We start from the raw sequence: 26435 nt of genomic DNA, 5'->3' as shown, positions 1-26435 counted from the left end.
TGCCAGTGGCGTGGGTCACATGCACATCTGTGAAGGAACCATTAATGTAGAGAGAGTACATACAGGTTTGGACCAACATATACTTATATCCAGACAATGACTGTTAAGGGACTGTAGCGCCACATTATGTAATAACGCCACATTATGTAATAATGTAATAACTTTTCAATTCACTATGTAATGATGCCGCATTTTGTAAGTCACTAAGCGGTTAGGGTTAGGGTAAGGGTAAGTTAGTGGGGTATACCCTGGAGCCCACCTTAAGTCCTAGGATTAAGGTTAGGTGTTTAGTCTAGAGCCCTGAAGGGGGGTTAGGTTTAGGCACTAAGCGGTTAGAGTTAGGGCAAGGTAGTTGGGTAGGGCATACCTTGGAGCCCACACTAAGTCCTATGGTTAGGGTTATTACATAATGCGGCGTTATTACATAATGTGGCGTTACAGGGACACTCCTGATTATTTCAGCAAGACGAGGCCAAGACACATATTGTACAAGATACAACAGCATGGCTTCACAGTGAAAGAGGGCAAGTTTTATGTGCAGTCCATACCTTTCTCTTTTGAGGTGCAAATACAAAAAACTTCAGCAATTCAATTGTTAGAAGAAAATGTGATGGAACACAGCGGTATAAATGCTCCTGTCTCGACTTTTTTTCACTTTGTTACAGACATCAAAGGCAGATTGTGTGTATATATCTATAAACAGTGGAGTTTATCAGATAATCCATATCATTTCAACCTAGTTTGGAAAGGATTTTCAAATAATATTTTTCCTGTTTTTATTCACAATATGCACGATGTCCCAACTATTTTGGAATTGTAGTTTGTATAAAGTCTCCTTCAGCTTTAGTGGCGCCTGTTTCTAACTCATCTTTCTCTGTTGTTTCCTCTCTATTACCAAAAAGTGTTTCAGAGCTAGAGAGTCAGAGATGGAGGGCGGGACGGCGTCCTTGTCCTCCTCAGAGTTAAACTGGGTCCCACTGTCCCGTACAGTACAGCCCCGGCCCCGGCCCACATTCTATTAATAAAAACCCTCCTCTCACATCGAGCTGGAACAGGGTGAAATGGGTCAGATGGCCGGACAACTCCAGGTCCTTGGTCTTGATTTTCTCAAGGACCCTGTGCTGTCTGGTCATCTGAGTTCAGGGTCCAGTCAGGTGACCCACAGCCTGTTAGAGACTTAAACACACAGTAGAAGAGAAATACTTCCCTGTGCAGAGAGAACACTCTGATGTCTGCCTTTAAAGCAATCCCTTTAGTAAATCTTGGAACCAAAAGCCCTCACATGAAATCCTCTCATGTTCCCAGAGTGGGGTGGTGGGATGTAGCTGAAACATGTCTGCAGAAACACAACGCTATAACCCGCTGCTGCGACACAAAACTTTAACCCAGCATGAGAAGTGAGAGGCGACACAGCTTTGGCCCTCCACCGAGTCACCATGCATGCAAAAACTGAGCCAGTGTGAGTGTCTGTGTGTGTTAAAGAGAGATCTGATGTGTGCAAGCTTGAAGAGTGGATTTCCAAAACATTCTTGTTACATTTTAGGAAAAAAAAGCTTTAAAGGAGCATTTCCTTTTTATTTCAGCACATTTTCTCTCATAAGATGCAAATCAGAAACACTATAAATTCATTGTGAATCCTGCTTTATGTAGAAAAATGAATGTTGTGCATGGTAATGTTTGGTGAGTCACCCGAAAAAAGAATTGCAGCTGTTACACTGCTAGTTAAATGACGTTTTATTATTCCATAACATCAGCTGACATGTACTGCCTCCTAATTAGACGTTAAAATGTAATGTTAGACCAGTGATACTCAACATGTGGCTCTTCTGTGATGATTTGTGGCTCTTTTATGTCTTAATTTAATATATTATTTCCCCAGAAAACCTTGTAAGAGAGAACCTTTAACCTCAGAAATTATCAATTGCAAGTCACATTAATCCATTTTTCCCCACACTGTTACAGTAGACTTTAATTGTCAACCTTTATTTTTCTCTATAAACATTTTAATCCACCATTATAACACATTTTGCTTGTTTTTTTTGTTTGTTTGTTTTTTTCAAAGTTGACAAGACATTTACAAGTTATCATATGAAATCTAACTTTCTTGAAAATATTTCCATCCAAGATAAATAAGTGAAGATCTTAAGAAAACAATTGGAATGTACTTATTTTCCTGCAAAATAAAGTATATGGATAGATTTCTGCTTAGGCCTCAATATCAGTGATATTTTGCCTTTTTTTCCCCCCCTGAAAACAGTCCGCGACCCACTTTTGGGTCCCGACCCACCAGTTGAGAACCACTGCTATGAAACAAATCAGTAATTAATTATCTATTAATTTATTGAAATGTATTTAACCAGGAATTATCATTCTGATGACTTAACAAAAAACAAGAAAAACAGGATTTTTTTTTTTGTAAACTATTAAAAAAACTCTTGAATGTTTGCATGTTGTGCAGAGCATAACAACTCTGTTGCAAAAATGTGTTTAAACTGGTGTTTTTATACACTTCAGGTTGCAGAAAACTGCAGTATCCTAAATTGTAAGTGAATATAAATTGTTGGGTGTACCCTTTATTTAGAAGTGGGTGCACTGTATTGATACAAAAGAATAAGTTGGTATGCTCTGTACACCACTGCTTAAAAGGACATAAAGCATGAGATTTGAAAAAGAAAAGGAAGCACCAATTATGGATCTTAGTTTGTTTTTATAATTGCATTTACTCTGACAGCCCTGGTTTAACCTCCTGAGACCTGAGCCTTTGGTTGGAGAGCATTTTTATTTTCTCCCACTTATTTGGGATATATATGGCCTGATAAGTTAAAATTACAGTCTTGTTGTTGAACAGGAATTTCTTGAAAATTTTCCCTTTTCAAAACCCCCAAAATTCCAAAATTAAATAAAATGTCTTTGAAAAAGTTTAAACATATTTTAAAATACCTCACAAAAAGCACCCAAATATTTCTTTAGATAATCCTCAAATATTTCACTGAGAATTCCTCATAAAGCCCAAAAATTCCAATAAAAAATTCCATCCAAATTCCTGAAAATTTTCAATAAAATTCCCTAAAAATTCTAGAAGATTTCAAAAACATTCTCCAAAACATGAAAAAGATTTTCTGCGAAAAATCCTGAAAAAGTCAAAGGACAATCCTGAACCCCAAATTCCCAATCAAATTCCCCCAAATGTTGGTATTAATTCCTCCATATTCCCATGAAAATGGATTTTAAAAATTTAAATCAATTTAAAGCCATTAAGACCCTCCTAAATATCCAAATGTATCCTCTTAATTTCCATAAAAATAATTTGATATTTTCCAAGTAAATCTCCCAAAATATCCAAACAGCAAATTATCCCAGCATTTCAAGCTAATACCTTAAACTTGAACGGACATTTTGGACAATTATGGCATCAATTCTAATACTGAAAATAATTGCTCTAATGTAGGAAGGCCAAAATGTAATGTCCTCATATGTGGACGCAGGGTCTTAGGAGGTTAAATACAAAATAGAAGAATTTCAAAAAGCATAAGAATAAGATTTATCTTGATTTACTTTGGAAACTCTGAGATTAATTGATATTCTAAGATTTTTTTTATTTTAAAGTCCTTATATAAATGCATCATTAAGTTAATAAGGCATTGTAAATGATGAGTAAATTATTAAGAGCTACTTTATTGATGCTAAATGGTGTGTATTTAATAAAAATGTCCTCTGCTGCACTCTTTCTAAGGCAGTACAAACAGGAAACCTTTATTATTCAGTAAAGCTCTTTAGATATGCATTTTCAATTAAAGTAGAAGGTATTTATTCTAGAACCAGCTTCATTGGCCAGTTATGTGTCCATATATGAAGAGTCTGAGCTTCCTATATGAAGGCATTAAACATTAAAAATTAAACTATTACATGCCTACTTAATGCAATAGTGCAGTAGTGAAGACTGCAAAGGATGCTGGGAGAAAAGTGAGCATAAAATATGTAATTTCTCTCCCAATACATTCATTTCAACAGTGATTTAAATTTTAAAAAATTATAAACCACCATGTAAGAAAATAAAAGTTTGATTTCTGTTTGTGAAGTTCTCTTTGTTTTGGAAAGACTCTTCTGTGATTGGTTGCTGCTGCGTGTTTTCACCTGCAGGTTCGTTTGTGCTGCTGCTGACCACTAACTGATCACCTGTCCATTAATGAATACATGTGAGTGCCTGTGAGTGATGTCACCGCAGTCTAAGCCCCGCCTTCTTCCTGTCTCTCCCACAGTCCACAGTCCCACAGTCCACCTTCTCCATGCCCGTCACTGTGCCAGTGTCCAATCAGAACGCGGCGGCGGCGGCAGCCCTCCAGTTCAGCAACAACCCCGGCGGCGCCCTGGTCACCACCACCTCCTTCGTCACCTCCACCCTCACAGACCCACGCCTCCTGTCGCCACAGCAACCGGCTCTGCAGAGGAACACGGTGTCGCCAGGGTTACCGCAGAGACCAGCCAGCGCAGGTAAGAGACGCAGGGTGAAGCTCTGCGGGGGGGCTGTGGTGTAATCTGTGCAGCTCTGCAGCATGTTCATGCTTTCTAATCAATACCAAACATCCATTTTCAATCCTCTCTGCTGCTGATTGATCGATCGGTGAAATACAGCTTTATCAACACCCTCTCTCTCTCTCTCTCTCTGATGCACAGCAGTGCAGGAGTTTAGCATCTCTGAAAGCAGAAAAAGAATAAAGGAGCTCCTCACTCAGACAAAAACTTAAAACAAGAGTGAAGCATGAAAGACTTCAAAGAGCCCGCCCACATGCTTTGATTGACAGGTGCTCTGTAGCAGAGCTAAAACAGCAAAACAAAAACAGATTTCAAAAATGATTAAAATGACAGGCCAGCATTGTGGAGCGCCGTCTGAAAGCTGCATTAACACGCTTTCATGTACATTAAAAGCACCGCTGGTAGCTTTAATTGTTCCTCTAGTCTTCAAAAAGAGATCAATACAGGATTCAGCTCTAAGAAGACATCTCTTTGTGGGGAATATTGACAAGAGGAACTCTTAGATGCTTTTAATGTACACAACGTTCATTAGAAGAAACAGCACAATCACTGACATACGCTCACAGCACACAGAGGGAAAAACCAGGACAGGTAGCCTCAGAGGCCTTGAAAATTCAGTCTTTCAGACTGTACAGGTCGTTCAGATTCAAGAGTACATAACGTTTGCATTTTTGGTGCCTGAACATGCACCAAACTTTAATCCACTAAAGCAATGCAATGAAAAAAGGAGTCCTTTTATTTTTAAAAATGTTTTGCTTTTAGGAATCACCATTTTGATGACAGCACCCGTGCACACGGAGCTGCAAAAATAAGACATGTTGTAACATAAATGCTAGACAGTTTGAAACCGTCACGTGTCTGGGACGGGGTTACACCCCTACTGTTTTCAGACAGAGTCTAATAAAGTTCTGTGTGCTTCAGAGGCAAGCTCCACATGAAAACACACTTCTATGAGCTCGGGACGACCCTACTATCTGTCTGGACGTTACCCTAGACCAGTGGTTCTCAACTGGTGTGGCACGGCACACTAGTGTGGCTTGAGACAAGTCTAGGTGCGGCTAGGGAATCTGGCTGGACCCCTGAAAACACCCAGAGAATGGACCCTCCCCAGTTGTGATTTATTGATGAGTGTGTGTGTTGGATCAGTAGTATTGGTGCTAGCATCCTGGCTAACAGTTACCTCATTTGGCAAGCTATTATTGAGTTGAAATTGGTGTTGAAATTACCATTATTCATACTACTTTTAACCAAGCTAACCATTTTTTCTACCCATTTTGCCACTAATTTTGTCAACTTCAACCATTTCTGCTGCTTTTTTGCAATTTTGCAACTTTTTAAAAATACTTCTGACCCATTTTTTGCAACTTTTTTGGAACTTTTTGCCACATTTAACCCATTTTGGCTAACTTTTTGACATTTTGTTGCCTACTATTGCTATTAATTGGACTTTTTTTGCCAATTTTTTACCACATTTTAGCAACTTTAATCCTTTTTTGCCACTTGGAACTAATTTTGTCACCTTTTTTGGCACTTTCAACCCATTTTTGCCACCTCCTTGCTCATTTTTACTCATTTTGCTTTTGTTTGGCCACTTTTTTGACTAATTTTGGCCGTTTTATAATTACTTTTAAACAATTTTAACCACCATCTCATTGTTTTATTACACCTTTTGTACTGCCAAAGGCCGAAGCTGTATTTTTTTATTAAATACATTTGATTGACCAAAAATCTCCAAAATTTGGGTCACAAATCCCCTTGCGGAATTGACGGTAGGTCCTGTGACTCAACCACTTGAAAACCACTGCCCTAGACCAAAGGTGTCAACCTTTTCAGCCCGCAACCCCCAAAATAAAGGTGCCAGAGACCAGGACCCCCACTGTACCTGAAGGTGGTTGAACACAGCCCCATCAAGAATAGTCATGTGCAGACAAGGCCGCCCATAAGGGGGTATAAAGGGGGGAGCTTTCTGGGACCTAGCCAAACTGGGGGACCATGGCGGTCAGGAAAATCATGGTCCATTGTAAAGTTAAGCTGTGATGTCCATTTATGTTTAACCTGGGTCATAACAACTCTTATCAAATAAATCATTTTTAAAAAATGTTTTGTGCCGTAGTAAAAAACCTTCTTAAAAATGTAAATCCCTTTTCTTATAAACAGAATTAAAATGGGTTAAAAGTGCTTCAATGGGTTAAACTTGCAAAAATTGGTATAATAAAGATTGAAATGTGGTAAAAATAGGTGTAAAAAGTGGTTAATAGTGGCAATAATGCGTCAACAGAGGTAACAATAGGCAGAAAGCGTCAAGAATTCGTTTAGAAGTGACAAAAACAGGCAGAAAGAGTGATGGAAAGGTTTAAGTTTGACAAAAATGGGTTTTAAGTGGAAAAAAATGTGTTTAAATTGGCAAAATTGGTGGGAAAAAGTGATGAAAAATGGTTCAAATTTGGAAACACTTGCGGCCCACCAGATCATATGATATTTTTATTGTAACTGGCCCACTAGTATGAGGTCTGCAGATTTCCTCCAGTATAAAAATGTAAACTTAATCTTGATGATTTATAATATCCTTGTTGAGTCATAAAAATAAGAAAAAGGAAACAGTAAAAATAGTTTGATAAAAAGTCAGGAATGTAGGAGAAATTTGTGTTCTCTCTTTAATTTCAGTTTTGCATCTCACATGACTAAAAGTTATGGTTTTGACCATTTATTTCATATTTTAACCTTTACATCTCATAACTTTGACTTTTTATCTCATATTTTGCCCTTTCAGATTCATAATTTTACATTTTAAATCCTATTTTGACCTTTTAAGTCATGTTTTTGACTTTTAATCTCATGTTTTGACTTTTTTTAACTGCTAAATCACTTAAATTTCAGTTATTTACCTTTAAAGCGTGTGATTTTCAATGTTGTTTTATATTTTGACCTTTAAAAACTCATAAATATGAACTTTAATCTCATATTTTGACATTTTAAACTCACGATTTTGATGTTTATCTTACATGTTGATTGTTACATATAATGTTGATTTTTTTCTCAGTTTTGCTGACCATTTCAACTCCTGCCTTTGACTTTTATCTAATATTTTTACCCTTAAAATTTATGATTTTGAATTTTATTTCATATTTGGACCTTTAAAACTCATGATTTTGACTTTAATGTCATTTTTTGACTGTTAAAAATCATGGCTTCAGTATTCTATCTCATATTTTGCCTTTTAAAAACATAATTTTGACTTCAGTGTCATGTTTTTACCTTTAAAACATTTAAGTTTGACCTTTTATCTCAGATTTTGAGTTTTGAACTTAACATGTTCACCTTCTAATCTCAAAATTATTTAGGTTGACACTCAGTGGTTAAATATTGACCCTGTTAGGCCCTCAGGTTAGACCCAAATTCAGAATCCGGCCCCCTGCTGTGATCAAGTTTAACACCTCCATTTTAAGGCATCTAGAGACCCCCTGTCCATGTCTCGTGACCCCCAGCACTGCCCTAGACCATGTCTTCTCACCACATCCACCCCTTACTCCACCCTAAAGGTGTGGATCTTGTATTTTTTTCAACATGTTATTTCCTCATGGCCCTGGTGATATGCACGGACATCCAGAGCAGGACGGAGGTTGTGTAAATCCTCCATCCTGCCTGGTGCTGCTCAAAGCCGGGCACATCGACATCTTCCTGCAGCCTCTGTTTTTGTCCCAAAGACACCTAAAATTTCTGCATAGTACCGTTATTCACTGTGCACAAAGAAAAAAAAAGAAACAAAACTTCTTCTAGACAGTAGAAACCGCCCAATCCTTGGGCTACTTTTGCTGTAGCCTTCCTACTTGATGGTTAAATAATGCAGAGCAGCAGAACTCTAGAGTCTGCCGCTGTTGTTGAAGCCACCTTCTCATGCATCTTTATTGCACATGTGCATAAAATCTGTTTTTAAAGGTTTGAATGTTCTGGAACAAACAAATTGAGTTTCCTGTCTTATAAATGCACGCACAGTTTGGAGGCAGTTTTTCCAAAGAGCTATGAGCTGACTGTTCCCTGCAGCAGTGACTTCTGGCGCTCCTGCTGCAGACAGATTTGTAATGGGGTTTTAGTTTCTCTGAGACATTTTTACGCGTTGTAATAGGTGTTATTTCTCTGCCCTGTATGTAGAGGCACAGTTGGACTATCGACGGTGTTTTATGGAGTAAACAAGCAGCAGAATGAGCAAAACATTGAGCGTGTGTCAGAGCATTGATGCCCTCTGAATAACTCACATAAATGCACGCCGCCTTTTAATGACACACATCCATCTCTTCCTTGACGGAGGCTGGTACGCTGCCTCCTGCCTCTGTGTGGCGAACCGATCCTTCACCCTCTGACTAAAAGGATTTGTGCCCCATTTTTGCGTCTCAGACAAGGTTACTTATCAGGCTTTGTTCCGAGCAGCGTAATCTCATTGTAAGTCTGAATTAGGTGATGTAACGTGCAACAAATGCATTACAGCATCTTTCATAACATGCCGTTCTCTGAGGCAGGATGGTTTCATATAGCAGTAATGGGCCCCTCCCCCCTCCCGTACTTCTCATAACTTCAGCCGTGCAAATACTCTGCATCTCTCTGCTATGCATCCCACATTACCAGAGATGTATTGGGTTCTTGGTGTTTGCTTATTGGTGCGTTTCCACCAGGCCATCCAGACAGATATTTCTCTGCTGCCCCTGATGACCTCCGCTTTCTGCCTTTCTGAGAAGCCAAAAACTGAATCTAAACCCCAACAGGGAGAAAGAGTGTCAGTGAAGAAAAATACTCTCTGCCATGTGCAGGAAAATGTTCTCCTAAATGAAGATAAAGTTATAAAGGCTTGTTTTGCTCCATAAAAATGTGCTTCTGAGCTCTTTAAAGCAGAGATAGCTGTTTTTTTCATACTTTCCTTACTGGAGTTCCTACAGAAAACACTGTAGGGCTGGAACATATGATAATTATCAATCAACTTTAATTTGAAATAATTAAATCATGAAAATTCTCTTTAAAGACAGGACTCAGTTAAACTCAGTTGGATGCTCTGTCCTTTTATGTTACAACCTGATGCTACAGTCAATAAATTCATTTTTCTCTACATTTAGTACCAAATCAGGACAAAGTGAAAACAGAAATTTTTACAAATTTATGTAAAATAGAATGCTAAAATATCACACTGACATAAGCTTTCAGACTGTTTGCAAAAACACTGGAAATTTAGCTCAGGCTCCTCCCATTTCTCTGGATCTTTGCTGAGATTTTTCTCCATGTTTATTGGAGTCCACCTTTGCTAAATTTAACTGACTGGACGTGATTTATTAAGACACAAATCTCTTTTGAAGGCCTTGATGTCAGAGCAAAAAACAAGCCATGAGGTCAGAGGAACTTCCTGAAGAGGTCAGAGACAGGATTGTTGACAGGCACAGATCCGGGGAAGGCGACAGAAACATTTCTGCTGCTCTGAAGGTTCAAAGAGCACAGCAGCCTCCAGAATTCTCACATGGAAGAAGTTTGGACCAACCAGGACTCTTCCAAGAGAGCAATCAGGAGAGAAGGGTCAGTAAGAGAGGGGACCAAGAACCTGTTCGGGAGTCTCAGAACCTTGGTGCTCTCTGGTGAACCAGCCCGTGTTCACACCAGTTTAAGCAGAACCAAAGCGGGATGACAGGATGGACACATATCACCATGTCCAGCTCCACTTTTGCCCAAGTCTTTCCTGCTGTCCTGTGTTCCTTCTTCAGTTTCTTGGGTTAATTATTTGGTCTTGTGTCCAGGTGAACCCAGCCTTCGCTATCTCTTCCGGAAGTTCCGCATAAAACTTGCCTCTCCGTGTACTTCTCCCCAGCTTAACCTGGAATTCTGTCGATGCCAAGATCACAACCAAACATTTTGTCTCCCTAACAGATTCAATTTTCTTCTCTTCTTCACAATCTAGAATGTGATACGCCCGCTGATGGTGTCACGGTTCCCGAGAAAGAACCAACTATTTTTGATTCCATCTGAGAACCAACTTTTCAGGTTCAGAACCAATTTTTTTTTTTTTTTCCAGTTTGAACGCGCCAGCCATTTTGGCTTTGCTACATTATAGCAATCATTTTTGGTATTAGAATTGATGTAACAATTGTTCAAAATGTCCGTTAAGGTTTAAGGTATTTGCTTGAAATGTTGGGATAATTTGCTGCTTGGATATTTTAGGGAATTTGCTTGGAAGTTATCAAAGTATTTTATAATTAATGTATTTTCATGGGAATATGGGGAAATTATTCCCAAATTTTTGGGAAATTGGATTGGGAATTTGGGCTTCAGGATTGTTATTTGGATTTTTCAGCATTTTTCTTAGAAAACTTTGGGGAGTTTGGGTTATTTCTATAATTTTCATGGAATTTTGGAAAACGTTTCTTGAAAATGTCTAGAATTTGCCTAGAAATTGAAGGGGGGATTTACTTTAATATTTGGATAATTTGCTTGAAATTTTCAGGAATTTTTTATTGGAATTTTCAGGCTTTATGAGAAACTTTCACTGAAAGATTTGAGTACTATCTAAAGAAATATTTGGTTACTTTAAAAATATGTCTTAGTATTTCAAAGACATTTTTTGTCATTATGGAATTTTTGGGGGTTTTGGAAAGGAAATTCCTTTTCAGGGGGGCTCGAGTATCGTCAAAACTTTAGAGGCTTTGGTCATGATCTGAAACTTCCTGGTAATTCTTCATTGAATCTAATGAATTTTGGCTGCCCCAACAATGCCAGAAATCACCAAGAAAAGCCGGTTTACTCTAAAGTTGTTTGCTAGAAGCAGGTGTCATTAAGCTGTTTTTATTGGGAAATTTTCAATAAGATTTTATTTGAGATTTGGACAGCAGTGCATGAGTCCTTTTTGCTGTGGTCCCTGGGGGGCATGGCTTTTGTTTGGTGAGGGCTCTAAGGAGAGAAAGGGTGGGAAATGACTGCTTGATATCAGATTTGCAGTTGGCAGTGGAATAAATGTGAACTGTTTATTTTCAGATACCAGTCTGACCTCTTTTTTTGATATAAAACAAGTCTGCTGATCCCCCTCTCGTCCCGCTTTGACTGAAGTACCATTGAGATCTGGTGAAGAGGCTCTTATAAATTAATAGTTTCACAGAATTGAAACCAATTAAGCTCCTTCATTGAGTGAAGTGGGTGTCGACAGCAGAAGCACTTGTTTTATTTAATTTATTATATTTTAATTACATTTTCCAAAAAAAGCATGTGTGGTGTTTTAGATCAGCGCTGCTTCAATTAACAGTGTGAAATGAGACGATGCTTGTGATGATTTATTTCTTGGTTTTCTTCTGTTTTTGTGTGGTAGGTGCTCTGTTAGGAGGAGATCTGGGGAATTCAAACGGAGCGTGCCCGAGTCCAGTCCGTAAGTGCTTCATTTTTTAAAAATTTTCTCTTGTTTTTTAGTACCGTCTTAGAAAAAGTCCTCCTGCGATCGTGTTTCTGTCTCTAAAAGGGAAACTAGTTTAGAATGTGAGTCACAGACAGAGCGATGTAGAATATTCTGTGTAGCAACAGGCGGTCACGTTCCAAACACAGACGCGCTCACAGAAGCAGGAAAACAGCTGTTGGTGGTCGACAGCTGAAGGTCGCAGAACGAGAAGCTGGTGATCGGTGCAGAGAACAGAGGCGATTTCAGATTGGAGAGAGAGGAGAGGGTTTGAAAAACAGAACAATAAGGAAACTCTGCTGCAGCTCCTCTGCTGGTCTCTGTGTTGTTGTCTTTTCCAGAAACGTGACTTTTAGACCAGATTTGAGTTCAGTATGTTTGAAATGTGACATTTTAACTGACCCGGTCTGGAGTCTGACAGCTGCTACACATGTCTGAAATCAGGCCAACATTCGGTTCCCAACTAATTTACGTGCTTGGCGTTGATTTCCTTTCAGACTTAGATAAAAGCAATTTAAAACCTGAATTTCAGTCAAGTTAAATCAACTAAAAAATCTCCTTGGAGTTTTTCTTTTCTTGACATTTTTAAAACCTTTACTCATATTTTATAACTCAAATTCCAAAAAAGTTGGGACACTATGTAATGTGTAAATTAAAAAAAAAAAGAATTCAGTCATTTTTAAATTTAATAAACAGATATTTACTCATTATACTCACACATATCAGATGTAAAAGTGAGACATTTCATAAAAATTATATGCTAATTTGAATGGATGGCAGTGACACATCTCAAAAAAGTAGGGACAGGAACTATCCCAAATGGGTAATTTGCCTCCATGCATTAATATCTGTACATATCCCATACACCATTTTTCCTACGCCTATGATTTTTGGTGTACATATGGATCAGTATCAGAGCTACAAAAAAGCCTCTTGGACCTATGCCAAAATCCCAACAGGAAGTCAACCAGCTTTACCCGAATTTCCAAATAAGGTCTCTTTTTGGACAACTGTTCACTGAAAACTGATGTAATTTTGTGGGAGGCCATTCTATGGTCTTCACAGTTTTATCGCAAAATGGACAGAATGTCTTGCAAAAATCACCAGTAAAATTTAAAAGCCTGCCAAAAGAAAAAAAAAGTAGGGACAGGGCAACAAAAGGCTAAAAAAGTAAGTGGTACTAATGAAAAACAGCTGGAGGAGCATTTCCTAACTGATTAAGCTAGTTGGCTACAGGTAAGGAGCATAACTGGGTATAAAAGGAGCATTTTAGAGAGGCAGAGTCTCTCAGAAGTAAAGATGGGCAGAGGTTCACCATTCTGAGTAAAAGTGCGCCTAAAAATTGTGGAACAATTTCCGAAAAATGTTACTCAACAACTTCGATTATCCCACCATCTACAGTCCATAATATCATCAAGAGATTCAGAGAATCTGGAGAAACCTCTGTGAGCAAGGGACAAGGCCCTCAGGCGACACTGCCTTTAAAACAGACATGATTCTGGACTGAAATCACTGCATGGGCTCAGGAACACTTCCAGAAATCATTGTCTCTCAACACAGTTGGCCGTGCCATCCACAAATGACAGTTAAAGCCAGAAATGTGGCTGCCTTCTCTGGGCCAAAGCTCATTTAAAATGGACTGAGGAAACATGGAAAACTGTTCTGTGGTCAGGTGAAACCACAGACGGCGTGTCCTGCTGACTAAAGAGGAGAGGGAGCATCCAGCTTGTTCTCCTGGCTCAGCTCTAAAGCCTGCATCTCTGATGGTATGGGGTTGCATTAGTGCCTATGGCGTGGGCAGCTCTAACATCTGGAAAGGAACTATCAATGCTGAAAAGAAGAGAGAGGTTTTAGAGCAACACATGCTCCCATCCAGACAACCTCTGTGTCAGGGAAGGCCTTGACTATTTCAGCAAGACCATGCTAAACCACATACCACATCCATCACAACAGCATGGCTTCACGGGAGAATAGCCCAGGTCCTGAACTTGCCTGCCTGCAGTCCAGACCAATAGAAAACATTTGGAGCGTCAGAAAAGGAAAAATACAGACAATCAGACAGGAATGGGACAACATTCCTCTCCCAAAACTCCGTCAACTGGTCTCCTCACTTCCCAGACGTTTACAGACTGATGCTCAAAGAAGAAGAGATGCTACACAGTTGTAAACATGGCCCTGTCCCAACTTTTTTGAGATGTATTGCTGCCATAAAATACAAAACAAGCTCGTATTTTTTTCCTAAAATGGTAAAATGTTTCAGTTTCAACATCTGATGTGTTGTTTATGTTCTAATGTGAGCAAAATATGGGTTTATCTTGAATTTTGTCCAAATCAGCAATGCTCAAGTTTTACAGTAATTACGGTACGACAGCCATCCCATTCATCGCCACTCTTTCCTCCCCCCCTCTCTCTCTGCACCCCTCCCTCCCCCAGTCCATGCTGTCTCTCTCAGCTGTTCCCCCTCGTCTTCTCTCTGGAATTATCCTCCACCCCCTCCCACCCTCTCATCCAACTGTCCCTCGTCTTGGCACCGGGCTCTCCTCAGAGGTGACTTTGACACTGGCCAGAGCTCCCCCCCCTTAAATCCCATTAGCAGGGACAGATAGAGCAGCCAGCGCCCGCTGATAGAAACAGAGAGAAGCTGGCGTTTTTTCCTCTCTATATTCACTCAGTCAAGGTATCGTCTCAGAGTAAGGTGGGCCAAAAGAAATCAATACATTTACATTAAGTTCTCTGCACTGTATGAGAGGAATGTGCCAAAGAAGAACTGCAGTATTGATATCAGTGTTTCAGGGCTTTTAATGAAGGAGTTTATATACACGCTGCTCTTAAAAGTTAGCCTCGATCGATACACGACCGCTGCTGAAAGATGAAATTACTTCTCTTGGAACAGCAGAATATTAAGTTTAAATACTAAAGTACAAGGTTTTATGTAGCTCTTCAAATACATCATGGGTGTATGCTACATTTTCTGTCAATACTAAGTCTATAAAGGCCATATTATTCTGATTTTAATGATAATTTGACAAGTTATTTTCCTTTTTACTACAGCTAATTTTTCCTTTAATTAATCAGTAAGTAGTTATAAAACCCCCTCATTTAATAACCTTGTCATATTTTGACATTTTTCATGAGTATTATTTATAATTGACAGTATTAGGTGACAATTTTAATACTTTTCTGCTTTGCACACAGACACCATGCTTTAAAAAACTCTGTATTGCAATCACAGCACTGAGTCTGTGTGGATGGGTCTCAGTTATTTGTGCACATCTAGACACTGCATTTGACTCTGTTCTTCTTTGCAAACCTTCTCAAGCTCTGCCAGGTTGCATCAGGATCAGGTGTGAACAGCACCTTACTAGTCCAGCCATAAATTCTCTAGTGAATCGAGGTCTGGTCTTTGACTCGGCCACTCCAGAACATTCACCCTAATGTCTTGTGGACATTTCTGTGTAGCTTTCTCTGTCAAGTCCATTTTCACAAGGGCCAGATTTAGTCTTGACAGAGTCTCTGGGGGCCAGACTTCCAAATAAAGAAAAATTAAACCAATATTTTGTTCTGGTTAACATATTATTTTATTGGTATTTGTATTTTCTTTAAAAATGCAGGACATTTTTGGGCATTACCAGTGAGATCTATCCCAATATTATTGCCGTAGACCACAAGGAGACAGGCATGCCCACAGAATTGACTGGGCTCCTGAAAATCCCAGAGAATGGGCCCTCATAATTATGATATGGTACCAAAATGAACTCATGTTTTACACTTTTCACTACTTCACTGCTTCATTCTGCCATTTCTGCAACATTTTGTGCCATTTTTAACCCATGTCTGCCACTTTTTAACACTTTTTAACCCACTTTGTTGCCTTTTCACTGCTTTGCCATTGGCTATTTTTGCACCATTTTGCCACTTTTAACCCACTTTTTTGCCTCTTTAGCCCAATTTTTGCCACTTTTTAACTTCTTTAAACCACTTTTCTTGCTTGTCTTATCCCTCCTCTCTCCATTTTGCCTCTTTTTGTCTATTATGGCCACTTTTCATTACTTTTTCACCATTTTTGCCACTTTTAACCCATTTTTGATATACTTCTTGCCCTTTTTTCCTTTTATACTAATGTTTTGCCAAATGTTAACCTCTTTTCACCAGTTTTCCTACAAGTTTTTGTCCCTTTGTGCCTCTCCACAACCCTATTGGATGCTTATCACCCATCTTTGCCACTCTCTAACCCCTTCGCCACTTTATCTGCCCATTTTTGCCAGTTTTAACACATTTTTTTAATATCTACTAATAATGGCTGAAAAGTGAATTTCTTTAAAAACAGATCAAATGTGAAATCATTCTAAAACTATTTGAATATTTTTTTCTTTTGGGGTGGATTTAACAGCTGCAGACATTTAAAGCCAAAGATACTCTTATGACCACAACATTTTCTTTTCCTGCTCTTCTGAATTTAAAGATCTTCTGGGGGCCAGACAGGAAGCTTTGGGGGGTCTGATTTGGCCCCCAGGCTGCCAATTGATGATCAGTGCTGTATGCTTTGGGTCATTGAATAAGAATATCCTCCAGGATTTAGCTATACTTAACCGCTTTCATTTCACCCTCCACCTTTACAAGCCTTCCAGGGCCGGCTGCTGAGAAGCATCCCCACAGCATGATGCTGCCACCACCGTGCTTCACTCTGGGGATGGTGTGTTTGTGGTCTCATCAGACCAAAGAACTTTCTTCCTCTTGACCATGGAGTCTCCCACATGTCTTTCAGTGAACTCTAGTCCAGATTGAATCTGAGTTTTCTTCAACAGTGTCTTTCTCTTTGCCACTCTCCCATAAAGCTGTGACTGGTGAAGAACCCGGCCAACAGTTGTTGTCTGCAGAGTCTCTCCCATCTCAGCTGCTGAACCTTGGAACTCCTTCAGAGTAGTCATAGGTGTCTTGGTGTCCTCTCTCACTAGTCTCCTTCTTGCACGCCCACTCAGTTTGTGAGGACGGTCTGATGTAGGCAGATTTACACATGTGCCATATTCCTTCATTTCTTCTTGATGGATTTAACTGAACTCTGGGGAATGCTCGGAGTCTTGGAATTTTTTGTATCCATCCCCCAACTTATACTTTTCAATAATCTTTTTCTTTAGTTGCTTGGAGTGTTCTTTTGTCCTTACAGTGTAATGGTAGCAAGGAATACTGATGATTTTAGACACAGGTGTCTTGAGACACATTGACTGCACTCAGATGATCCCTATTTCACTAATTGTGAGACTACTAGCCCCAGTTGGCTGGCCCTCTGTAGATTTAGATCAGTCACTTTAAAGGGGGTGAATGTTTATGCAGGCACTTATTTAATATCACATATTTTTATTTCATTGAAATTACTTTGTAGAAATGTGGTTTTACTTTGACATTAAAGGGGTTTTTTTGCGTTTATTTTTTCATCCCAAAATCCAGATTATATTGACCATGGTTGATGTCTACAATTGATTAAATCAGATTAAAGCAAAACTGCAGTAAATGGACACTTGGACATAAAAACATGAAAGCTAAACTTTAAAACAAAATGAAATACAATAGAGCATTTATTTAATGTAAATGTTAGCATCGTAACATGCTTCAGGCACCATCTGTTAACTTTGAGGAGGCTAAAATCATGACCTATACTAGAGCCAGTTAGTAGGGGGTGCTCTAAAAATTTTGGCTTCACTCACAGACTGCTGTTTTCATCCATCTTAATATAAAGACTGTATCAACTATCACAGGTAGTTTTAAACATGAGATGGAACAAACTGTTCTACGCAAAAAAAATGAGACTAAGACACTCTTTGACATAAGCTTGGGAAATACACTAAATTGCCAAAAGTATTCGCTCACCTGCCTTGACTCGCATATGAACTTAAGTGACATCCCATTCTAATCCAGAGGGTTTAATATGACGTCGGTCCACCCTTTGCAGCTATAACAGCTTCAACTCTGCTGGGAAGGCTTTCCACGAGGTTTAAGGAGTGTGTTTATGGGAATTTTTGACCATTCCTCCAGAAGCGCATTTGTGAGGTCACACACTGATGTTAGACAGGAAGGCCTGGCTCTCAGTCTCCGCTCTAATTCATCCCAAAGGTGTTCTGTTGGGTTGAGGTCAGGACTCTGTGCAGGCCAGTCAAGTTGATCCACACCAAACTCTCTCATCCATGTCTTTATGGACCTTGCTTTCTGCACTGGTGCACAGTCATGTTGGAACTGGAAGGGGTCATCCCCAAACTGTTCCCACAAAGTTGGGAGCATGGAATTGTCCAAAATCTCTTGGTATGCTGAAGCATTCAGAGTTCCTTTCACTGGAACTAAGGGGCCAAGCCCAGCTCCTGAAAAACAAGCCCACACCATAATCCCCCCTCCACCAAACTTTACACTTGGCACAATGCAGTCAGACAAGTACCGTTCTCCTGGCATCTGCCAAACCCAGACTCATCCATCAGATTGCCAGATGGAGAAGCGCAATTGGTCACTCCAGAGAACGCATCTCCACTGCTCTAGACTCCAGTGTGGCATGCTTTACACCACTGCATCCCACGCTTTGCATTGCACTTGGTGATGTATGGCTTGGATGCAGCTGCCAGCCATGGAAACCCATTCCATGAAGCTCTCTATGTACTGTTCTTGAGCTAATCTGAAGGCCACATGAAGGAGTTCTGTAGCCATTGACTCTGCAGAAAGTTGGCAACCTCTGTGCTCTATGTGCCTCAGCATCCTCTGACCCCACTCCGTCATTTTAGGTGGCCTACCACTTGGTGGCTGAGTTGCTGTCGTTCCCAATGACGTCCACGTTGTTATAATACCACTGACAGTTGAGTGTGGAATATTTAGGAGGCAGGAAATTTCACCACTGGACTTGTTGCACAGGTGGCATCCTATCACAGTACCATGCTGGAATTCACTGAGCTCCTGAGAGCGACCCATTCTTTCACAAATGTTTGTAGAAACAGTCTGCATGCCTAGGTGCTTGATTTCAAACACCTGTGTCCATAGAAGTGATTAGAACACCTGATTTCAATTATTTGGATGGTTGAGTTAATACTTTTGGCAATATAGTGTAGATTAATGTTTGGTTGTCCATCTGTTTGAGCATTATTGCACAGCCATTCAGTGAAAATCAGATTTATACTGACTTCGTTTAGTGATTTTCTCTGGATTTAGACCTTGTTTATGTGATTTTTCCTTACATAGGTGACTCTTTTGATTTACTGCACAAAGTTCATGTGTAGCTTGCTGTAACTAAGTCACGCCTCATTAAAACATGGCCGTCTTCATCCATACAATCAGCTCTGGTGACCTGATCCAGCTGCTCCTCCTCCTCTCTGTCTTTAGCGCTTTTATAGCTCTTCTCTTACATATCCTCCTCTCCTCTCTTCTCTTCAGTCGCTTTTTTTTCCCGTTATTTTGTTTCATTCTTCTCCTCACGTCCCATCTCCTTCCTCATCCACATTTTTCCTCCTTCTCCCTCTCTCGGATTCGTCGTTCACAGCTGTTGTCCTGGGACTCGGGGCTCCGGGAATGTCACCATTGACGTCACTCGACATTCCTCACATTCCCACGCCCGGCCTGGTGTAATAGGAGACATCACACACTCGCATATGCACTCTGAAGATACTCAGAGAGAATAAACACATGTAAAGGCTACAAAAAGCACATATAAACAAGCCACATGTGTAAAAAGTAAACAATATCATAGACAGATCCACATGTCTCTGTGACTCACCATCACTGAAATAGGAGTGGCTTCATGGTAGCGTCAGGGTGAATTTAAACACATGCACACATCGTCAGATACAGCCGCCTCATGGTGAGACCAGATCAAAACACCAGGAACAATGCTTGGAGTCAATGATCTGATCAGCTGGTTTTCTAGGAGGAGGGATTGCATTTTTATTCATTCTTATTGATGATATTAAGGGTACAGTTGAGGTTCACTGTGAGGCTGGTCTCTGATTGGCTCACCTGTTTGTGTTTCGGACCGGTCAGAGGAGTAATTTCAGTGGGCTGAAAGATTGAGCCTCAAGTGGACACTCATCGTATTGCAATTTTTTGCACTTTTGCATCGGCTTCATTTTTCAGGACCGGAGGTAGCTGCTTTTTAAAACCTGGCAATGTGTGTTTTGACTGGTCAGATGTGACCACGGTAAAATATCAGCCGTAATTTTGCTCTGCAAAATTTTATTACTGGTGTGAAAGCTTGCATTGGCTTGCTACATGCTCGAAAAATTAATTTTTCATACAAATTATTCACATGAAAATACTAGTTCGGTGTGCAAGGGCCTTGAATATGAAAGTCCTTTGATTGACTTGGGGAAGGGGGGCTCTAGGTTGCCCCACCAGTGGACAAAACATGATAAAGTGCCCTCAAGAATGCCTTCTACTGGGCAAAGTGTTCTAAAATGCCCTTCAACGTGGCCTTACCAAAGGATAAAACTTCATAAAGGGCCTTCCAATGGACAAAACATGTTTAAATGACCACCACAGTGCCCAACAAGTAGGCATAATGTGCTGAAATGCCCTCTAGGATGCCTTCCACTGGGTATAATTTGTTACCCTTGAGATTGTCCTCTTAGTGGACAAAATGATAAAGTACCCTCTGGAATGCCCCATCAATGGGCAAAACATGATGAAAAGCCTCTAGGGTGCCATTCCCAGACATAAAATGGGGTAAACTCCTTTAGGGGTGCATTCCAGTGGGCGAATTTCTCTAAAGCATGCTTAAAGGTGCCCTTTAAGTGGACCAGACATGGTTAAATGCCCTCTACGGTGCACTTCCCTTAGGTAAAATGGGTCAGCTTCCCTACGGGTGCATTCCAGTGGGCAAAAACATTTTAAAGCACCCTTAAAGGTGCCCTTCCAGTGGAGAACGCATGGCGCCCTCTAGATTGTCCCACCAGTGGACAAAACATGGTTTAGTGCCCTCTAGGTTGTCCCACAACAGGTCAAGACATGGTTTAGTGCCCTCTAGGTTGTCCCACAACAGGTCAAGACATGGTTTAGTGCCCTCTAGGTTGTCCCACAACAGGTCAAGACATGGTTTAGTGCCCTCTAGGTTGTCCCACAACAGGTCAAAACATGGTTTATTGCCCTCTAGGTTGTCCCACCACAGGTCAAGACATGGTTTAATGCCCTCTAGGTTGTCCCACCTGTGAAAAAGCATGATAAATACCCTCCAGGGTGCACTTCCTGAAGGTATAACAGGCTTAACTGCACTATGGATGCTTTCCAGAGCCCTGACTCCCCCTACCCTGATGAAACTCCTCTGTTCACGAAGGTTAATTTTCACCTACATCCTTAAATTATATCCATGTTGTGTTACTCCAGCTTTCTCTCTTTTCATTAGTGCTTCTCTAAAACGGCATTTCTGGTTTCAACAAAAATTCATCTGGGTTTTAGTTGAACTGTCTTCGGTGAAGATGTAAACACAACAATGCTTGAAAAATCAGCCTTGTGATTTCCCGTGAATCTAGCACACTGTAGTGTAAACACAGACAGACTCACAGCGCTGCCAGGACTCCAGGCTGTGTCTGAATCCTGGTCTCTCAGGTGCCCTGAGGCCAACAACAAATCCCCGTACAGTCACACGCACAAACACAAATAATTCCCCGCTCTGTGTGTTTCTCTGTGTTCTAACTCTCATAACTCAGGGTCGCTAAAAGCCACCACCCACTTCTTTACCCACAAACACGACGACAGGAACAGCAGGTTCCCATCAGTCAGTGACGCACGCTTCTGCTCAGTGAACTTAACCCAACACACGCACAAACACACACACGGAGGGGTGCAGGACCTTCCAGAAACACTTGATGAACACTGGATGAATGCAGGGGATCATGAGGATCAGATGCATGCTGGGAAATGTCACTGTATTTATTACTTCTCTAACACTTTCAGTTTTATTCAACCACTAGAGTCAGACCCACAGACTTTATATTAATATGGCCGGAGGAACAGACACCTGGGAGTGCAGGCAGAAGTCATATTTCTTTTTGCTGGATTTGTTCTAATAATACATTCATGTGATGATGACGCTTATTTAGTGTTAATTTTTGCACCAGTCTGGTTTGATTCATTCTTGCTGAGATGGAAAATCTTTCAAACATGAATGCAAGACTGACTTTTGTTAAAGCAGTAATGCTTTTTGGCCCAAATATAACTAAACAGAGGAGACTGAAGTGAACACACATAAAAGATGGTCATCAATGACATTAAATCAGTGCAAATGATTCACATGATCAAAGAAGGAGGACAAATCCAGCTGATTGGTTAAAGTGAGCTGATTATTGTGTTGTGATTTATTGATATCAGTGCATGTGTGTTGGATCAGTAGCATTGGTGCTAGCGTCCTGGCTAACAGTTACTTCACGTTGGAGCTGAAAAGTGTTTCAAACTATTTCAGGGTTGTGGTGTTAAAAGTATTTAGTTGTGACACTTTTTAACCACTTTTCCCACCCAATTTTGCTACTATTTGCTACTTTTCATTGTTTTGCATGATTTGTGAACATTTTTACCTTTTTCATGACTATTTTCTGCCAATTTGACACTTTTAACATATTTTTACCACTTGCATCCCATTTCTATCACTTCTAACTCTAATTTCTCCACCATTTTTCCACTTTTATGCCATTTTTTAAACACTCTGCACCACTTTTTCTGCCACTTTTGCCACTTCTAAACCTATTCTTGCTACTCTCTGCCTATTGTTGCCTTTATTAACCCATTATTGCCACTCTTGTCCCCTTTTAATCCCATTTTTGTCAATGTTAACCACATTTCACTATGCGTTTGCCCACTCTCACCAGTGTAACCCATTTCTGCCACTTCTAGCCCATTGTAATACAGTTTTTAAGAAGAGGGATTTAGATTTTCAAGATGACTTTATGCCATGCTACTTTTCACCCTTTTGCACAATTTGTGCCATATTTAGATCTTTTAAACCTGTTTTCATTACTTTTTTCCTGTCAATTTTGACACTTTCAACACATTTTTACCACTTCAATCCCATTTCTGCCACTTCTAACTCCAATTTCAACACATTTTCTGCCCATTTCTGCCTCTTTTTCTGCCATTTCTGCTGCTTTTAGACCAATTTTTGCCACTATCCACCTATCGTTTCCCCCTCTATTGACCCATTATTGCCACTATTAATCCCTTCTTACAACTCTTAATCCCATTTTACCACACTTCCCTGTTTTTGCCCACTTTTGCCAATTTTACTTATTTCTGCCACTTGCCACCAGTTTTGCCACATTGTTACCTGTTTTCATTACATTTTATTCACAATTTTTGACTTTTTCAATACATTTTTGCTGCTTTAATCCCATTTCAGACACTTCTTAATCCAATTTCACCACATTTTCTGCCCAATTCTTGCCACTTTCTGCCAAGTGTTGCCTCTGTTGACCAATTTTTGCCACTAATAACCCCTTTACACCACTTTCTATGCCCATTTTAACCACATTTCACTGTGCGTTTGCCCACTTTTGTCACCCTTCCACCTATTTTTGCCACTTTCAAGCTAACATTGCCACTATTGTCCCTTTTACTTCTTTTAAGCCATTTTTTCCCTTTTAATTCTGTCTTTAAGAAAACAAATTTACATTTTACCATGGCACAAATGGAAAAAAAACATTCGACATCTGTTGCTTTGATAAGAGTGGTTATTATTCAGGCTGAATAAAAGGTTATTACAGCTGAACTTTATAATGGACCATGATTTTACTGACACACAGTTTGTCTGGGCCCCAGAAAGCTCTCCCCTTTATCCCCTCTTATAACGACCTTTTCTGCACATGACTATCTTGATTGTACATGGCCGTATTTCTCACCTTCAGGTACAGTTTGGGTCCTTGGTCTCTTTATTCTGGGAGTTGAAGGCTAAAAAAGTTTGAGAGTCCCTGGCAAAGAGAAGGGTCATTTTTTATTTGCTGGATCTCAGAATATTCCTTAAAATCATGGTTTCTACAACTTCTCCAAGGTCAAATTCAAGATTTTCTGGCACCTTACAGCAGTTTTAAATTCTGTATTTGTACAAAGATAAACATACTTATAAATATATTACACTTTTTCATGAATTAAAACATTTGCTTTAACAAATATCATTATTTTCATGGACATTATAACCTATAACTTTCGAGGAGTTACAGTGTTGAGAATCCGTGTAGCGGTCTCACGATACTTCTGGTGTTTTGCTATGAATGTCCACGTCATATGGTTGCGAGTACCGTAATGAACCATATATGTGCGCATGCAGACAATTCTCAGCTTTCCAACACCATTGGAATTTTTCTGATCGGACAAACTTTAACAGAGTTACGGTAATAATACTCTGGACATATAAAACACAGCGCCGGCGCCAGTTCAGTAGATAAAGGGTTAAGATTCCCCTGCATACACCTTTGTGAATCCTGTAATTAGCATGCATGCAAACGTGAACCAAGGATTCTGTCTGCTTTGTAGAGCATTTTGCGTGCTCTCAGTCTTTGCATTTGCTTTGCTTTAATTACAGGCTATTGTTATCACTCATTTGCGTTAGTTTAGCAGTGGTAAAAGCAGCGCAAACCCTTCGTGAATCAGTGCCTATGTGCATGTTTAGCACTGGGTGCCAGATATAAACATCATATTTGACTCAACCACAGATGCTGAGGATTTACTAGGGGTCTTGCTGAAAAAATGTTGGATAAAGTCAGAGTGAAAGAGCTTTAGTTTACTGAAATAACCCCAAAAACATCTCAGAACAGCATCTAAACCTCCTCTTTCTTCTCTACTTCACCTTCATCCTGCTGCTTTTCTCCCTTTACTCCTACTCCCTCAAACCCCTCCCTCCTCCTCCACCATTTCTCTCCTTCACCCCCTGTCTCTCTGTCTGTTCTTTTCTTTATGCTGTCGTCTTTCTTCCCTCCATCTCTGCCTCCTGTTGAGCCGTTACAGCTACTTGTTGTTGTTGTTGTTGTTGTCAGGTCGTGTTCATAGGCTGCTGGTGTGTTTTTGTGTCTCTAGGGTGTGTGTTCATCGCTCCCAGGAGTGTGTGTGACTGAGATGAAGCAGAGTCACATGCCGCTGTCGTCCGGAGGCGGCAACATGGCGAACAGCTATCTGCTATCACACACACACACACCCTGACTGTGTCCGTCCACGGGGAATACAGGCTGTCATGCATGATGGGAAAGTCCCTGCTGTAGTCCAGTCCTTTTTCTGACCTCGGCTCAACAGGCTGCATGAATCTCAGAGTCCACTAACCCGTTACCCCACCCCCGTTTGGGTGATAAAAAAAATCAGCAATGCTTGAAAAGAAGAGGAAACTTTTAGACTAGATAACAAAGATCTGAGTTCTTACGAATAAATATGGCGTTTTAGTGTTTGAACTTTGCCAAGACAGCTTTCTTGCCAAAGATTATGTGTGCAGTAATTTCAGTGAGGGCTCAGCCAAACCATGCATGCCTGCCATGTATCAGGTGTTGCTGCTTCTTGCAGAGGAACTGTTGCGTTGCAGTGTTGAAGTCAGGAATGTGACCAGTCGTACAGCTTCAGATCAGGGTGGGTTCAACAGTTGTGACGTTCTGTCATGTTGCTGGAATGCACCCATGAGAAAGAAAATAAGCAGAAAGAGAAAGAAAAACCTGAGAAGTAGGGATGCCCAGATGCGTCAGTCTAACATTTGTGCATTCTCTTGATAGAGAGACGTGGGGAGCCGTTTCTCAGTTGAAGGAGTCAAAAACCTTAATCCATGAGTACAGTTTAAGAGTGGGACAGGACAGACCTGGGCTTTGAGATTAGGTGTGCAGGCTTTGGTAGGGTCAGACTGGACATTTTTGGCCCTATCTAAGCTCTAGTGCATTCACAGGAATGTTCTACGGGAGGATAAATCTGGGGAAAATGTGTGTTTTCATTCCCAGCAAAAGACCAAAAACTACACTGAATATGTGCAGAAATGAAAACGCCTGATTTTCCTCTTCTTCTAACCAGGGGTTCTCAACCTTTTCAGCCCATGACCCCTGAAATAAAGGTGCCAGAGACCAGGGACCCCCACTGTACCTGAAGGTGGTTGAACACAGCCATGCACATTCAAGAATAGTCATGTGCAGACAAGGCTGCCCATTAGAGGGTAAAAATGGGAGAGCTTTCTGGGGCCCAGCCAAACTGGGGCCAGCAAAATCATGGTCCACTGTGAAGTTTAGCTGTGGTATTTTATATTTAACCTGAATGATAACCACTCTTATCAATGAAGCAAATTTTAGTTAATTTATATAGTAAGTAGCCCTCTTAAAAATGTAAATCCAGTTCAAAACAGAATTAAAATATATTAAAAATAGCTAAAATGGGTTAATAATTGCAAAAAATTGTGGGAAAGGTGGTGAAATTCGATTTTAAAAGTAGCAGAAATGGGTTAGAAGTGCCAAAAATTAGATAAGAGTGGCAAAAATTAATCAAAAATGGGTGTATTAAGTGGTAAAAGGGTATTTGAAAGTGG

General features: G+C 40.2%; 1 protein-coding gene across 11 annotated transcripts in view; it reads left to right on the top strand.

The window, feature by feature from the left end:
- The window catches only part of mef2d (myocyte enhancer factor 2d), a 209523-nt gene that overhangs the window by 145856 nt on the left and 37232 nt on the right, over positions 1-26435 (top strand). For 10 of the 11 annotated variants that reach the window (XM_041792910.1, XM_041792903.1, XM_041792907.1 and 7 more), the window contains 2 exons: positions 4260-4491; positions 11864-11920. In XM_041792910.1, coding sequence (XP_041648844.1) covers positions 4260-4491; positions 11864-11920 — 289 coding nt within the window. The remainder of the gene's footprint in view (positions 1-4259; positions 4492-11863; positions 11921-26435) is intronic. The other variant, XM_041792905.1, reaches the window with a different exon arrangement.

Source organism: Cheilinus undulatus, linkage group 8 (assembly GCF_018320785.1).
Source record: "Cheilinus undulatus linkage group 8, ASM1832078v1, whole genome shotgun sequence".
Classification (NCBI taxonomy): domain Eukaryota; kingdom Metazoa; phylum Chordata; class Actinopteri; order Labriformes; family Labridae; genus Cheilinus; species Cheilinus undulatus.
Note: the sequence above shows the minus strand (reverse complement) of the source record. Positions and strands in the feature narration are given on the sequence as shown.